The sequence below is a fragment of the Rattus rattus genome, chromosome 3, assembly GCF_011064425.1.
Source record: "Rattus rattus isolate New Zealand chromosome 3, Rrattus_CSIRO_v1, whole genome shotgun sequence".
In the NCBI taxonomy this organism is placed as follows: Eukaryota; Metazoa; Chordata; class Mammalia; order Rodentia; family Muridae; genus Rattus; species Rattus rattus.
The window spans coordinates 146,791,301-146,807,645 of NC_046156.1; the positions used below are offsets into that span (position 1 = coordinate 146,791,301).

The 16,345-nt window shown below is 36.3% G+C and overlaps 1 protein-coding gene across 1 annotated transcript in view; it reads left to right on the forward strand.

Moving 5' to 3' along the window:
• Window positions 1-16,345, forward strand: part of LOC116895965 — an 83,362-nt gene that overhangs the window by 46,613 nt on the left and 20,404 nt on the right. Inside the window, exons 22-25 of the mRNA XM_032897012.1 lie at window positions 1,309-1,390; window positions 3,113-3,164; window positions 4,254-4,422; window positions 15,688-15,874. Coding sequence (XP_032752903.1) covers window positions 1,309-1,390; window positions 3,113-3,164; window positions 4,254-4,422; window positions 15,688-15,874 — 490 coding nt within the window. The remainder of the gene's footprint in view (window positions 1-1,308; window positions 1,391-3,112; window positions 3,165-4,253; window positions 4,423-15,687; window positions 15,875-16,345) is intronic.

The following is a 16,345-nucleotide window of genomic DNA, read 5'->3' on the forward strand; positions in this document are numbered from 1 at the left end:
GGGGAGGGGAACACCCATAAGGAAGGGGAGGGGGAGGGGGATGTTTGCCCGGACACCGGGAAAGGGAATAACACTCGAAATGTATATAAGAAATACTCAAGTTAATTAAAAAAAAAAAGAAGAAGAAGAAGAAAAAGAAGAAGGCAGTCTATGTAACACCTTGTGTTCAGGTCTGGCTAGAGTATTGGTTTAGTTCATGTGTGAGACAAAAGAAGTATTTGCATATAACACGTTTGGGTTACTTGATTCCTTGAATTGCTGTCATGGTATTGTGAATATTTCACATGGTCAATATAATTCATTGATTAGAACATGAATCTATTACTGAATTCTTCTTTCTCAACTATAACTATGTATAGCCATCTAGGTCAGGTATAGCTTTGACTTCTTTGAGTCATTTTTCTGTGTGATACTCCATAGAAGGATTTCATACTTAACCAGAGCTTTGAGCTCCCATTGCATCCCCGGTGCACTGCATCTCTGTCTTGCAGAAGCAGAAACTTTTATAATTGTATTGTGTAGGATCACTAGTGTGCTTTCTGTTCTTATGTTCTAGAGTGTCACAAGAATGTTCTATGGATTCATACTACATTAGATATTAAATATATCTCCACTCCTTGGTGGTTGGAAAAATGGATAGCTGTTGAAAAACACTGGATGTTTCATACACAGAACACACATGGTCTTCAAAATCTTCATTCATTCATATACCAGGGCATTGAGTAGAATCATGAGCGTGATTCTCCTCCCCATGTTCTAGATTGTTATAAGACTGTGTCATGGATTTATTATACATTAGATGTTAAAGGTGTCCCCCAGGTGGCAAGAGAGTTGGTGTGCTGTTTGAAAGCACTGGATGTTTTCACACACAGAACATACATGGTTTGCAACAATCTTCATTCATGCTGATACCAGGGATCCTGCCAATTTCCTCTGGCTTCTGTAGGTAGCAGTCGTACATCTAGTACACTGACATTCATAAAGAATTTTATAAATATTTTTACATGATGCTGTACAGAAAACTGTTTTGCAGAAAATATTTTATGTCATACTCTAGCTATATATTCTAACTTCTTTTGAATTCTGATTATACTATGTGTTGGTCTACAAAACATTTACCCTATTTTTTCTTCATAGTTAGATTTCTAACTTACATTATTTTCAAGATGGTCTAACCTAAAATTCTCCTTTTTCTTTGTTTAGCCTGTTTCAACAGGTTCCAGAACCAAACTTTATACTATTAAAACCTCTCTTGTGTGTATTAACAATGCTAAAAGATTCTTCCATGAATAATTTGGACCGTTTCAGGTTATCTGTGCGCATAGCTCCACGTGGATTAAGGGGTCAGACTTTGAGAGACTCGTTATTTGGGATTGACATCTTAAGACAGGTAAGGGGATCTGAAATTTGCCTTTGGGAACAAATGTCTAATTATAATTCAGTTATTGGGAATACTTTGGAAGGATCATTTCTCTAACAGGAAACCCTAGAATTGCATTCTTGTGGAGTAGAATATGTATTGATCTATTTTAGGAAGATTTGGGAAGGGAGATTTTTTTTTTAATGTAGTTTAAAGAAGTTAATCATTTTGTTCTACCGTTCATTCCTTCTTTCTTCTTAAATATTGGTTTAGATATTGCTGTTTTAGTCAACAACAATCTGCACATGTAATGGTTATCCAAGAACACCTGAGCGAATTTTTAAAAGATCAAAATTACCTAGGTTTTCTTTGTTTTTTTTTTTCCACTGTACCCTTATTTTTGGAGTATAGATTAGTTGTTTTTCTTAATTTTATACTTATATTACTAAATATTCACATCATGTGAATTGCTGTTCATACTGAAGCACATTGCACATATATTTTTGTATATGTAAATATAAACTTATATGTATTCTTATATATACATATATATGTGTGTTTGTGTATACATATAGGTGTATGTGTACTTGTACACGTAAATGTATTTGTATATATGTACAGGTATATACATAAGTAATGATAAATAATTAGTGTATTTTATTTTGTATTCTTTCCATTATTTTAGCCCTAACCTATGTTTCAGGTACACTTTTATGTTACTCAGGTATTCTGTAGATGTAATTTTATTATAAACAAATGTACATAAATATATTTCACTAATTTATTTACTTTATATCCTTACTGCAGTCCCTTCCTCCATGTCCCATCTTTACAACACTCCATTCTTATTTACCTCAGTACTGTAGAACATCCATTGACACCAACTCTTTCTTATACATCAATTCGCAACAGGAATATATGCCCAACATTCGACCTAAGCCATAGAAAGCAGCCCAGGAAAAAAGAAACTAACCAGTGTTAGAAAACAGAGTCAGAGCCAGTCTGCAAACGAACTGTTAGGGGACATACCTGAAGACCAAGCTGCCCATCTGCTACATATATGTAGGGGGCCTAGGTCCTGCTGCTAGAGCATATGATGGAGGAGATCCTGCATATTCAAAGCTGAAGGATCACAGTGGTCAAAGGCTACAGCAAGATACCAGGATATAGAAGGAGAGGCATCTCAGGGAGGTTCCAGTATAGAGAGGATGGTAAAATACAGAGTGCTGAAACCAGACCAGTGACATATTTAATGTCCTTTTGCAAGAAAATCTGCTTGGACAAGAGGGTATAATGTGTAATCACTTATGGCACAACACAACTCACAAACTATTTTAAAGTTTTTTAAATTTTAATTTGATTTTTTAGTATTGAATTTAAATTTTTATTTAATTGTAATTTTTGAAAATTAGTGAGAGGGGATTGTTTCCAAGGGGTATATGTAAGGATTTAAAAGTAAAAGAGAGTTACTTGTTAGCATTATTAGAAATTTACAGGGAATCAATAAAGGATATATATTTTGAAAAGGATAAAAGGCAAAGAAAATGTATATATGACAGAAAGCCAGGTACATGTTAACTAGCATTTCTCAGGTATTAGGTCCAACAGTAAGAAGATATAATGATGTTACTCACAATGGAGGATGATAGCACAAGGGATAGCTAGAATGGGAGTCTTACTCAGGACTCTACATGACTTGGAGTAGAATCATAGCTTTTTTACTTAATTTCTAATTGCCACGGTATTTTCTAGTGTTCTCACTTTTGGAGAGTTGCCTATTTCCAAAAAGAGGCCTGTGGTTTTGGTTTGTTTGTTTTGTTGGAATTTTTTAATAGCTGATCCTCCTCCTCCTCCTGTTCTTACTACTATACTATTTTACATTTATTTGGTTATTATATGTCTCGCATGCTGCCGCCCACATCTTCTCCCCTCATTCCTTCTCTGAGTCAGTCAGGGGCCCTAGGTCATCCTCCTTCCCTGGCACATCAACTCTCTTCAGGGTTAGCATAACTTCTGCCCCTGAGTTCAGGAGGGGAAGGGTTTTCACAGTCAACAGCTTAAGTATAACCCCTGCTCCGTATGTTGGGATACCCACCTGGAGACTAAGCTTTACATTTGCTATAAATGTGCTGTAGCATCTGGTACCTTTTCAGTTGGAAGCCTTTAGTATCTCACAGTGGTCCAGCTTAGTTGATTCTGTAGCTCTTCCTATGGTGTTCCTATCTTCTTCTGGGCACGGAATCTTTCCTGCATTTTACCATAAAGTCCTTCATTGATCAGTAAGATCCAATGATTGGCTGTGGCTATTTACATCCTATTTCAGTCTGCTGCTATTTGGAGCCTTTCAGAGATCAGTTATGATAGGCTCCTCTCAGATATTCCACATAGGAGCCCTTCCTTCAGGCAGAGAGCTTTGGTCTGGGAATTGGCGTGCAGATCTATGATTGCAAGGAGTGATATGGACTAGAAGCCAGGAGAGGCAATATGAACAGACTATAGTTTTATTTCATTTGCTATAGCAACTAGGACTCTGCTTAATTGGTTCTTGTCTTATGTAAGAAAACACAAGATCCTGCATTTAGGTTCCAAATTTGATCCAAGATTCTGGGGACATGTCAGTTTGGGGTCTTTTAGGGAAGTATGCTCTCAACCACTGATTCTCAACGTCCCTAATCCTGTAACACTAATATATTTCCTCATGGTTTTGTGACTTTAACCATTACTTCATTTTGCTTCTCTTCATACTTCAAATTTTGTTCCTGATACGATTATAAAGACAAATGCATAGAATATCTGATATGGAAAATGTATGATATGTGACCCCCTAATGATTATGACCCACAAGATAAAAATCACTGCTCTAAAGTGCTAATTTCAAAAAATGTTTCTCAAGTACTATCTACAATGTACATTGACAATTACTTTTTTTTTGTTTCATGTTCAATAAAACAGGATTATATTATTAACATTGATGCAACCTCACTTACCTTGATCATGTATGAAAATTGGCTTTGCATCCCGGAAAAAGGAACTCTTTCTGTAAAATTAAATGCCATCCAAAGGTAATGATACAGTAAGCACTTGGGCAACTGCACCAATATAGAAGCAGTGCTTTTGTAAGTTTCATAGGCTTCTGTTTCTAGTATTGCAAGCAGCAATGATGTCCTATGCCAAGAGGTTTCCTTCACTCAGACATGTATTGTCACTTTATAAACATTCTGCTTTCTCAAGCTAGCGTGTTGAAATATATTTCAATCTTACTTCGGAGTCATCTCCTTTAAAATGTCATGATTTAGAAGGCAGTCTATACAGCCAGAATAGAGCAACCTCAGAGGCATATGCCTGCAGCAAACCACTGAATTGAGAATAGGACCCCCGTTGAAGGAATCAGAGAAAGAACCGGAAGAGCTTGAAGGGGCTCGAGACCCCATATGTACAACAATGCCAAGCATCCAGAGCTTCCAGGGACTAAGCCACTACCTAAAGACTATACATGGACTGACCCTGGACTCTGACCTCATAGGTAGCAATGAATATCCGAGTAAGAGCACCAGTGGAAGGGGAAGCCCTGGGTCCTGCTAAGACTGAACCCCCAGTGAACTAGATTGTTTGGGGGAGGGCGGCAAGGGGGGGAGGATGGGGAGGGGAACACCCATAAGGAAGAGGAGGGAGGAAGGGGATGTTTGCCCAGAAACCGGGAAAGGGAATAACACTCGAAATGTATATAAGAAATACTCAAGTTAATTAAAAAAAAAAAAAAAGAAGAAGAAGGCAGTCTATGTAACACCTTGTGTTCAGGTCTGGCTAGAGTATTGGTTTAGTTCATGTGTGAGACAAAAGAAGTATTTGCATATAACACGTTTGGGTTACTTGCTTCCTTGAATTGTTGTCATGGTATTGTGAATATTTCACATGGTCAATATAAGTCATTGATTAGAACATGAATCTATTACTGAATTCTTCTTTCTCAACTATAACTATGTAGAGCCGTCTAGGTCAGGTATAGCTTTGACTTCTTTGAGTCATTTTTCTGTGTGATACTCCATAGAAGGATTTCATACTTAACCAGAGCTTTGAGCTCCCATGGAATCCCCGGTGCACTGCATCTCTGTCTTGCAGAAGCAGAAACTTTTATAATTGTATTGTGTAGGATCACTAGTGTGCTTTCTGTTCTTATGTTCTAGAGTGTCACATTATGTTCCTTGGATTCATACTACATTTGATATTAAAAATATCTCCACTCCTTGATGGTTGGAAAAATGGATAGCTGTTGAAAACCACTGGATGTTTCATACACAGAACACACATGGTCTTCAAAATCTTCATTCATTCATATACCAGGGCATTGAGTAGAATCATGAGCGTGATTCTCCTCCCCATGTTCTAGATTGTTATAAGACTGTGTCATGGATTTATTATACATTAGATGTTAAAGGTGTCCCCCAGGTGGCAAGAGAGTTGGTGTGCTGTTTGAAAGCACTGGATGTTTTCACACACAGAACATACATGGTTTGCAACAATCTTCATTCATGCTGATACCAGGGATCCTGCCAATTTCCTCTGGCTTCTGTAGGTAGCAGTCGTACATCTAGTACAATGACATTCATAAAGAATTTTATAAATATTGTTCCATGATGCTGTACAGAAAAGTGATTTGCAGAAAATATTTTATGTCATACTCTAGCTATATATTCTAACTTCTTTTGAATTCTGATTATACTATGTGTTGGTCTACAAAACATTTACCCTATTTTTTCTTCATAGTTAGATTTCTAACTTACATTATTTTCAAGATGGTCTAACCTAAAATTCTCCTTTTTCTTTGTTTAGCCTGTTTCAACAGGTTCCAGAACAAAACTTTATACTATTAAAACCTCTCTTGTGTGTATTAACAATGCTAAAAGATTCTTCCATGAATAATTTGGACGTTTCAGGTTATCTGTCTTTTATAGCTCACGTGGATTAAGGGTCAGACTTTTGAGAGACTAGATTATTTGGGATTGACATCTTAAGACAGGTAAGGGGATCTGAAATTTGCCTTTGGGAACAAATGTCTAATTATAATTCAGTTATTGGGAATACTTTGGAAGGATCATTTCTCTAACAGGAAACCCTAGGATTGCATTCTTGTGGAGTAGAATATGTATTGATCTATTTTAGGAAGATTTGGGAAGGGAGATTTTTTTAATGTAGTTTAAAGAAGTTAATCATTTTCTTCTACCGTTCATTCCTTCTTTCTTCTTAAATATTGGTTTAGATATTGATGTTTTAGTCAACAATAATCTGCACATGTAATGGTTATCCAAGAACACCTGAGCGAATTTTTAAAAGATCAAAATTACCTAGGTATTCTTTGTTTTTTTTTCCACTGTACCCTTATTTTTGGAGTATAGATTAGTTGTTTTTCATAATTGTTAGACTTATATTACTAAATATTCACATCATGTGAATTGCTGTTCCTACTGAAGCATATTGCACATATATATATATTTGTATATGTAAATATAAACTTATATGTATTCTTATATATACATATATATGTGTGTTTGTGTATACATATAGGTGTATGTGTACTTGTACATGTAAATGTATATGTATATGTACAGGTATATACATAAGTAATGATAAATAATTAGTGTATTTTATTTTGTATTCTTTCCATTATTTTAGCCCTAACCTATGTTTCAGGTACAGTTTTATGTTACTCAGGTATTCTGTAGATGTAATTTTATTATATACAAATGTACATAAATATATTTCACTAATTTATTTACTTTATATCCTGACTGCAGTCCCTTCCTCCAAGTCCCATCTTTACAACACTCCATTCTTATTTACCTCAGTACTGTAGAACATCCATTGACACCAACTCTTTCTTATACATCAATTCGCAACAGGAATATGTGCAAAACATTCGACCTAAGCCATAGAAAGCAGCCCAGGAAAAAAGAAACTAACCAGTGTTAGAAAACAGAGTCAGAGCCAGTCTGCAAACGAACTGTTAGGGGAAATACCTGAAGATCAAGCTGCCCATCTGCTACATATATGTAGGGGGCCTAGGTCCTGCTGCTAGAGCATATGATGGAGGAGATCCTGCATATTCAAAGCTGAAGGATCACAGTGGTCAAAGGCTACAGCAACATACCAGGATATAGAAGAAGAGGCATCTCAGGGAGGTTCCAGTATAGAGAGGATGGTAAAATACAGAGTGCTGAAACCAGACCAGTGACATATTTAATGTCCTTTTGCAAGAAAATCTGTTTGGACAAGAGGGTATAATGTGTAACCACTTATGGCACAACACAACTCACACACTATTTTAAAGTTTTTTAAATTTTAATTTGATTTTTTAGTATTAAATTTAAATTTTTATTTAATTGTAATTTTTGAAAATTAGTGAGAGGGGTTTGTTTCCAAGGGGTATATGTAAGGATTTAAAAGTGAAAGAGAGTTACTTGTTAGCATGATTAGAAATTTACCGGGAACCAAGAAAGGACATATATTTTGAAAAGGATAAAAGGCAAAGAAAATGTATATATGACAGAAAGCCAGGTACATTTTAACTAGCATTTCTCAGGTATTAGGTCCAACAGTAAGAAGATATAAGGTGTTACTCACAATGGAGGATGATAGCACAAGGGATAGCTAGAATGGGAGTCTTACTCGGGACTCTACTTGACTTGGACTAAAAACATAGCTTTTTTACGTAATTTCTAATTGCCACGGTATTTTCTAGTGTTCTCACTTTTGGAGAGTTGCCTATTTCCAAAAAGAGGCCTGTGGTTTTGGTTTGTTTGTTTTGTTGGAATTTTTTAATAGCTGATCCTCCTCCTCCTCCTGTTCTTACTACTATACTATTTTACATTTATTTGCTCTTTTTATGTCTCGAATGCTGCCGCCCACATCTTCTCCCCTCATTCCTTCTCTGAGTCAGTCAGGGGGCCCTAGGTCATCCTCCTTCCCTGGCACATCAACTCTCTTCAGGATTAGCATAACTTCTGCCCCTGAGTTCAGGTGGCGAAGGGTTTACACAGTCAACAGCTTAAGTATAACACCTGCTCTGTATGTTGGGATACCCACATGGAGACTAAGCTTTACATTTGCTATAAATGTGCTGCAGCATCTGGTACCTTTTCAGTTGGAAGTTCAGGCTTTAGTATCTCACAGTGGTCCAGCTTAGTTGATTCTGTAGCTCTTCCTATGGTGTTCCTATCTTCTTCCGGGCATGGAATCTTTCCTGCATTTCTACCATAAAGTCCTTCATTGATCCGTAAGATCCAATGATTAGCTGTGGCTATTTACATCCTATTTCAGTCTGCTGCTATTTGGAGCCTTTCAGAGAGCAGTTATGATAGGCTCCTCTCTAGATATTCCACATAGGAGCTGCCTTCCTTCAGGCAGAGAGAGCTTTAGTCTGGGAATTGGAGTGCAGATCTATGATTGCAAGGAGTGATATGGACTAGAAGCCAGGAGAGGCAATATGAACAGACTATAGTTTTATTTCATTTGATATAGCAACTAGGACTCCGCTTAATTGGTTCTTGTCTTAGGTAAGAAAACACAAGATCCTGCATTTAGGTTCCAAATTTGATCCAAGATTCTGGGGAGATGTCAGTTTGGGGTCTTTTAGGGAAGTATGCTCTCAACCACTGATTCTCAACGTCCCTAATCCTGTAACACTAATATATTTCCTCATGGTTTTGTGACTCTAACCATTACTTCATTTTGCTTCTCTTCATACTTCAAATTTTGTTCCTGATATGTTTATAAAACAAATGCATAGAATATCTGATATGGAAAATGTATGATATGTGACCCCCTAATGATTATGACCCACAAGATAAAAATCACTGCTCTAAAGTGCTAATTTCAAAAAATGTTTCTCAAGTACTATCTACAATGTACATTGACCATTACTTTTTTTGTTTCATGTTTAATAAAACAGGATTATATTATTAACATTGATGCAACCTCACTTACCTTGATCATGTATGAAAATTGGCTTTGCATCCCGGAAAAAGGAACTCTTTCTGTAAAATTAAATGCCATCCAAAGGTAATGATACAGTAAGCACTTGGGCAACTGCACCAATATAGAAGCAGTGCTTTTGTAAGTTACCCAAACTTCTGTTTCTAGTATTGCCAGCAACAATGATGTCCTATACCAAGAGGTTTCCTTCACTCAGACATGTATTGTCCTTTATAAACATTCTGCTTTCTCAAGCTAGCGTGTTGAAAATATATTTCAATCTTACTTGAGTTGTCTCCTTTAAAATGTCATGATTTAGAAGGCAGTCTATACAGCCAGAATAGAGCAACCTCAGAGGCGTATGCCAGCAACAAACCACTGAACTGAGAACAGGACCCCCATTGAAGGAATCAGAGAAAGAACCGGAAGAGCTTGAAGGGGCTCGAGACCCCATGTGAACAACAGTGCCAAGCATCCAGAGCTTCCAGGGACTAAGCCACTACCTAAAGACTATACATGGACTGACCCTGGACTCTGACCTCATAGGTAGCAATGAATATCCGAGTAAGAGCACCAGTGGAAGGGGAAGCCCTGGGTCCTGCTAAGACTGAACCCCCAGTGAACTAGATTGTTTGGGGGAGGGCGGCAAGGGGGGGAGGATGGGGAGGGGAACACCCATAAGGAAGAGGAGGGAGGAAGGGGATGTTTGCCCAGAAACCGGGAAAGGGAATAACACTCGAAATGTATATAAGAAATACTCAAGTTAATTAAAAAAAAAAAAAAAAAGAAAAAGGAGGCAGTCTATGTAACTTTTTGTGTTCAGGTCTGGCTAGAGTATTAGTTTAGTTCATGTGTGAGACAAAAAGAAGTATTTGCATATAACACGTGTGGGTTACTTGCTTCCTTGAATTGTTGTCATGGTATTGTGAATATTTCCACATGGTCAATATAAGTCATTGATTAGAACATGAATCTATTACTGAATTCTTCTTTCTCAACTATAACTATATAGAGCCGTCTAGGTCAGGTATAGCTTTGACTTCTTTGAGTCATTTTCTGTGTGATACTCCATAGAAAGGATTTCATACTTAACCAGAGCTTTGAGCTCCATTGAATCCCATTGCACTGCATCTCTGTCTTGCAGAAGCAGAAACTTTTATAATTGTATTGTGTAGGATCACTAGTGTGCTTTTTCTGTTCTTATGTTCTAGAGTGTCACAAGAATGTTCTGTGGATTCATACTACATTAGATATTAAATATATCTCCACTCCTTGGTGGTTGGAAAAATGGATAGCTGTTGAAAAACACTGGATGTTTCATACACAGAACACACATGGTCTTCAAAATCTTCATTCATTCATATACCAGGGCATTGAGTAGAATCATGAGTGTGATTCTCCTCCCCATGTTCTAGATTGTTATAAGACTGTGTCATGGATTTATAATACATTAGATGTTAAAGGTGTCCCCCATGTGCCAAGAAAGTTGGTGTGCTGTTTGAAAGCACCGGATGTTTTCACACACAGAACATACATGGTTTGCAACAATCTTCATTCATTCTGATACCAGGGATCCTGCCAATTTCCTCTGGCTTCTGTAGGTAGCAGTCGTACATCTAGTACAATGACATTCATAAAGAATTTTATAAATATTTTTACATGATGCTGTACAGAAAACTGATTTGCAGAAAATATTTTATGTCATACTCTAGCTATATATTCTAACTTCTTTTGAATTCTGATTATACTATGTGTTGGTCTACAAAACATTTACCCTATTTTTTCTTCGTAGTTAGATTTCTAACTTACATTATTTTCAAGATGGTCTAACCTAAAATTCTCCTTTTTCTTTGTTTAGCCTGTTTCAACAGGTTCCAGAACCAAACTTTATACTATTAAAACCTCTCTTGTGTGTATTAACAATGCTAAAAGATTCTTCCATGAATAATGTGGACCGTTTCAGGTTATCTGTGTGCAAAGCTCCACGTGGATTAAGGGGACAGACTTTGAGAGACTCTTTATTTGGCGTTGACATCTTAAGACCGGTAAGGGGATCTGAAATTTGCCTTTGGGAACAAATGGTAATTATAATTCAGTTATTGGGAATACTTTGGAAGTATCATTTCTCTAACAGGAAACCTAGGATTGTATTTTTCTGGAGTGGATTAGAATATGTATTGATCTATTTTAGGAAGATTTGGGAAGGAGATTTTTTAATGTAGTTTAAAGAAGTTAATCATTTTGTTCTACCGTTCACTCCTTCTTTCTTCTTAAATATTGGTTTAGATATTGATGTATTAGTCAACAATAATCTGCACATGTAATGGTTATCCAAGAACACCTGAGCGAATTTTGAAAAGATCAAAATTACCTAGGTTTTCTTTGTTTTTTTTTCCACTGTACCCTTATTTTTGGAGTATAGATTAGTTGTTTTTCATAATTGTTAGACTTATATTACTAAATATTCACATCATGTGATTTGCTGTTCATACTGAACCACATTGCACATATATATATTTGTATATATAAATATAAACATATGTATTCTTATATATACATATATATGTGTGTTTGTGTATACATATAGGTGTATGTGTACTTGTACATGTAAATGTATTTGTATATGTACAAGTATATACGTACGCAATGATAAATAGTGTATTTTATTTTGTATTCTTTCCATTATTTTAGCCCTAACCTATTTTTCAGGTACAGTTTTATGTTACTCAGGTATTCTGTAGATGTAATTTTATTATAAACAAATGTACATAAATATATTCCACTATTTACTTTATATCCTGACTGCAGTCCCTTCCTCCAAGTCCCATCTTTACAACCTGATTTTCACTCCATTCTTATTTACCTCAGTACTGTAGAACATCCATTGACACCAACTCTTTCTTAAACATCAATTCGCAAAAGGAATATGTGCAAAACATTCGACCTAAGCCATAGAAAGCAGCCCAGGAAAAAAGAAACTAACCAGTGTTAGAAAACAGAGTCAGAGCCAGTCTGCAAACGAACTGTTAGGGGACATACCTGAAGATCAAGTTGCACATCTGCTACATATATAGAGGCCTAGTCCTGCTGCTGGAGCATATGATAAAAGGTCCTGCAGATTCAAAGCTGAAAAAGAATCACAGTAATCAAAGCTGGCAAGATGCCAGGATATGGGAGGAGAGCATCTCAGGGAGGTTCCAGTATTGAGAGGATGGTAAAATACAGAGTATGAAACCAGACCAGTGACTTATTAATGTCCTTTTGCAGAAAAATCTGTTTGGACAAGAGGGTATAATGTTTAACCACTTATGGCACAACACAACTCACACACTATATTAAAGTTTTTTAAATTTTAATTTGATTTTTTAGTATTAAATTTAAATTTTTATTTAATTGTAATTTTTGAAAATTAGTGAGAGGGGATTGTTTCCAAGGGGTATATGGAAGGATTTAAAAGTAAAAGAGAGTTACGTGTTAGCATGATTAGAAATTTACAGGGAATCAATAAAGGACATATATTTTGAAAAGGATAAAAGGCAAAGAAAATGTATATATGACAGAAAGCAAAGTACATGTTAACTAGCATTTCTCACCTATTAGGTCCAACAATAAGAAGATATAAGATGTTACTCACAATGGAGGATGATAGCACAAGGGATAGATAGAATGGGAGTCTTACTCAGGACTCTACATGGCTTGTATTAGAAACATAGCGTTTTAACTTAATTTCTAATTGCCACGGTATTTTCTAGTGTTCTCACTTTTGGAGAGTTGCCTGTTTCCAAAAAGAGGCCTGTGGTTTTGGTTTGTTTGTTTTGTTGGAAGTTTTTAATAGCTGATCCTCCTCCTCCTCCTGTTCTTACTACTACTACTACTTTACATTTATTTGCTCATTTTATGTCTCCCAATCTGCCGACCACATCTTCTCCCCTCATTCCTTCTCTGAGTCAGTCAGGGGGCCCTAGGTCATCTTCCTTCCCTGGCACATCAACTCTCTTCAGGGGTTCATAACTTCTGCCCCTAAGTTTAGCTGGGAAAAGGTTTTCTGTCAACAGCTTAAGTATAACTTCCCCTGCTCGTGTGTTGGGGACCACATGGAACTAAGCTTTACATTTGCTATAAATGTACTCCAGCATCTGGTGACCTTTCAGTTGAGTTCAGCCTTTGGTATCTCTGATGGTCCAGCTTAGTTGATTCTATAGCTCTTCTATGGTTTCCTATCTTCTTCCGGGCATGGAATCTTTCCTGCATTTCTTCCATAAAGTCCTTCATTGATCAGTAAGATCCAATGATTGGCTGTGGCTATTTACATCCTATTTCAGTCTGCTGCTATTTGGAGCCTTTCAGAGAGCAGTTATGCTAGGCTCCTCTCTGGATATTCCACATAGGAGCTGCCTTCCTTCAGACAGAGAGAGCTTTGGTCTGGGAATTGGAGTGCAGATCTATGATTGCAAGGAGTGGCGTGGACTAGGGGCCAGGAGAGGCAATATGAACAGACTGTAGTATTATTTCATTGCTATAGCAACTAGGACTCTGCTTCTTTGATTCTAGTCGTAGGTAAGAAAACACAAGATCCTGCATTTAGGTTCCACATTTGATCCAAGATTATGGGGAGATGTCAGTTTGGGGTCTTTTAGGGAAGTATGCTCTCAACCACTGATTCTCAACGTCCCTAATCCTGTAACACTAATATATTTCCTCATGGTTTTGTGACTCTTAACCATTACTTCATTTTGCTTCTCTTCATACTTCAAATTTTGTTCCTGATATGATTATAAAGACAAATGGATTGATTATCTAATATGGAAAATATATATGTGACTCCCTAATGTTTATGACCCACAAGATATAAGATTCATTGATTTAAAGTGCTAATTTCAAAAATGTTTTTCAAGTACTATCTACAATGTACATTGACCATTACTTTTTTGTTTTATGTTCAATAAAACAGGATTTTATGATTAATATTGGTGGAACCTCACTTACCTTGATCCTCTATGAAAATTGGCTTTGCATCCCAGAAAAATTAACTCTGGCTGGAAAAATTAATACCATTCAAAGGTAATGATACAGTAAGCACTTGGGGAACTGCACCGATATAGAAGCAGTGCTTTTGTAAGTCACATAGGCTTGTGTTTCTAGTATTGCAAGCAGCAGTGATGTCCTATGCCAAGAGGTATCCTTCGCTCAGACATGTTTTGAAATTTATAAACATTCTGCTTTCACAAGCTAGCGTGTTGAACCATGTCTCAATCTTACTTGGAAGCCTTCTCCTTTAAAATGTCATGATTTAGAAAACAGTGTATGTAAAATCTTGTGTTCAGGTCTGGCTAGAGTATTGGTTTAGTTCATGTGTGAGACAAATTATAAGAAGTATGTGCATATAATGCCTCTGGGTTACTTGCTTCCTTGAATTGTTATCATGGTATTGTGAATATTTCACATGGTCAATATAAGTCATTGATTAGAACATGAATCTATTACTGAATTCTTCTTTCTCAACTATAACTATGTAGAGCCGTCTAGGTCAGGTATAGCTTTGACTTTTTGAGTCATTTTTCTGTGTGATACTCCATAGAATGATTTCATACCTAACCAGAACTTTGAGCTCCCATTGCAAGCCAGGTACCCTGCCTCTCTTTCTTGCAGTAGCAGAAACTTTTATAATTGTATTGTGTAGGATTACTAGTGTGCTTTCTGTTCTTATGTTCTAGAGTGTCACCAGAGTGTTCCATGGATTCATACTACATTAGGTATTAAATGTATCTCCACTCCATGGTGGTTGGAAAGATGGTTTGCTGTTGAAAAACACTGGATGTTTTCATATACAGAACACATATGGTCTTCAAAATCTTCATTCATTCATATACCAGGGCATTGAGTAGAATCATGAGTGTGATTCTGCTCCTTATGTTCTAGATTGCTATAAGACTGTGTCATGGATTTATAATACATTAGACGTTAAAGGTGTCCCCATGGTAGCAGAGAAAGATGGTTAGCTGTTTGAAAGCACTGGATGTTTTCACACAGAGAACATGCATGGTTTGCAACAATCTTCATTCATTCTGATACCAGGGATCCTGTCAACGTCCTCTGGCTTCTGTAGGTAGCAGTCATACATCTAGTACACTGACATTCATAAAGAATTTTAACAATGTTTTTCCATGATGCTGTACAGAAAAGTGATTTGCAGAAAATATTTTATGTAATACTCTAGCTATATATTCTAACTTCCTTTGAGTTCTGATTATCCCGTGAGTTGGTCTAAAAACATTTACCTATCTGTTCTTGGTAGTTAATTTCTAACTTACATTATTCAAGATGGTCTAACCTAAAAATTCTCCTTTTTCTTTGTTTAGCCTGTTTCAACAGGTTCCAGAACCAAACTTTATACTATTAAAACCTCTCTTGTGTGTATTAACAATGCTAAAAGATTCTTCCATGAATAATGTGGACCGTTTCAGTTTATCTGTACGCATAGCTCCACGTGGATTAAGGGGTCAGACTTTGAGAGACTCGTTATTTGGGACTGATGTCTTAAGAAAGGTAAGGGGATCTGAAATTTGCCTTTGGGAACAAATGTCTAATTATAATTCAGTAATTGGGAATACTTTAGAAGGATCATTTCTCTAACAGGAAACCCTAGGTTTGCATTCTTCTGGAGTGGAGTAGAATATGTATTGATCTATTTCAGAAAGATTTGGGAAGGGAGATTTTTTAATGTAGTTTAAAGAAGTTAATCATTTCGTTCTTCCATTCATTCCTTGTTTCTCCTTAAATATTGATTTAGATATGATTTTTTAGCCAACAATATTCTGCACATATAATGGTTATCCAAGAAGATATGAGTGAAATTTTAAAAGATCAAGATCACCTAGGTTTTGTTTTTTTTCCATTGTACAACTATTTTTGGAGTATAGATTAGTTGTTTTTCATAATTGTTATACTTATATCACTATATATTCACATCATGTGAATTGCTGGTCATATTAAAGCACATTGCACATATATATATAA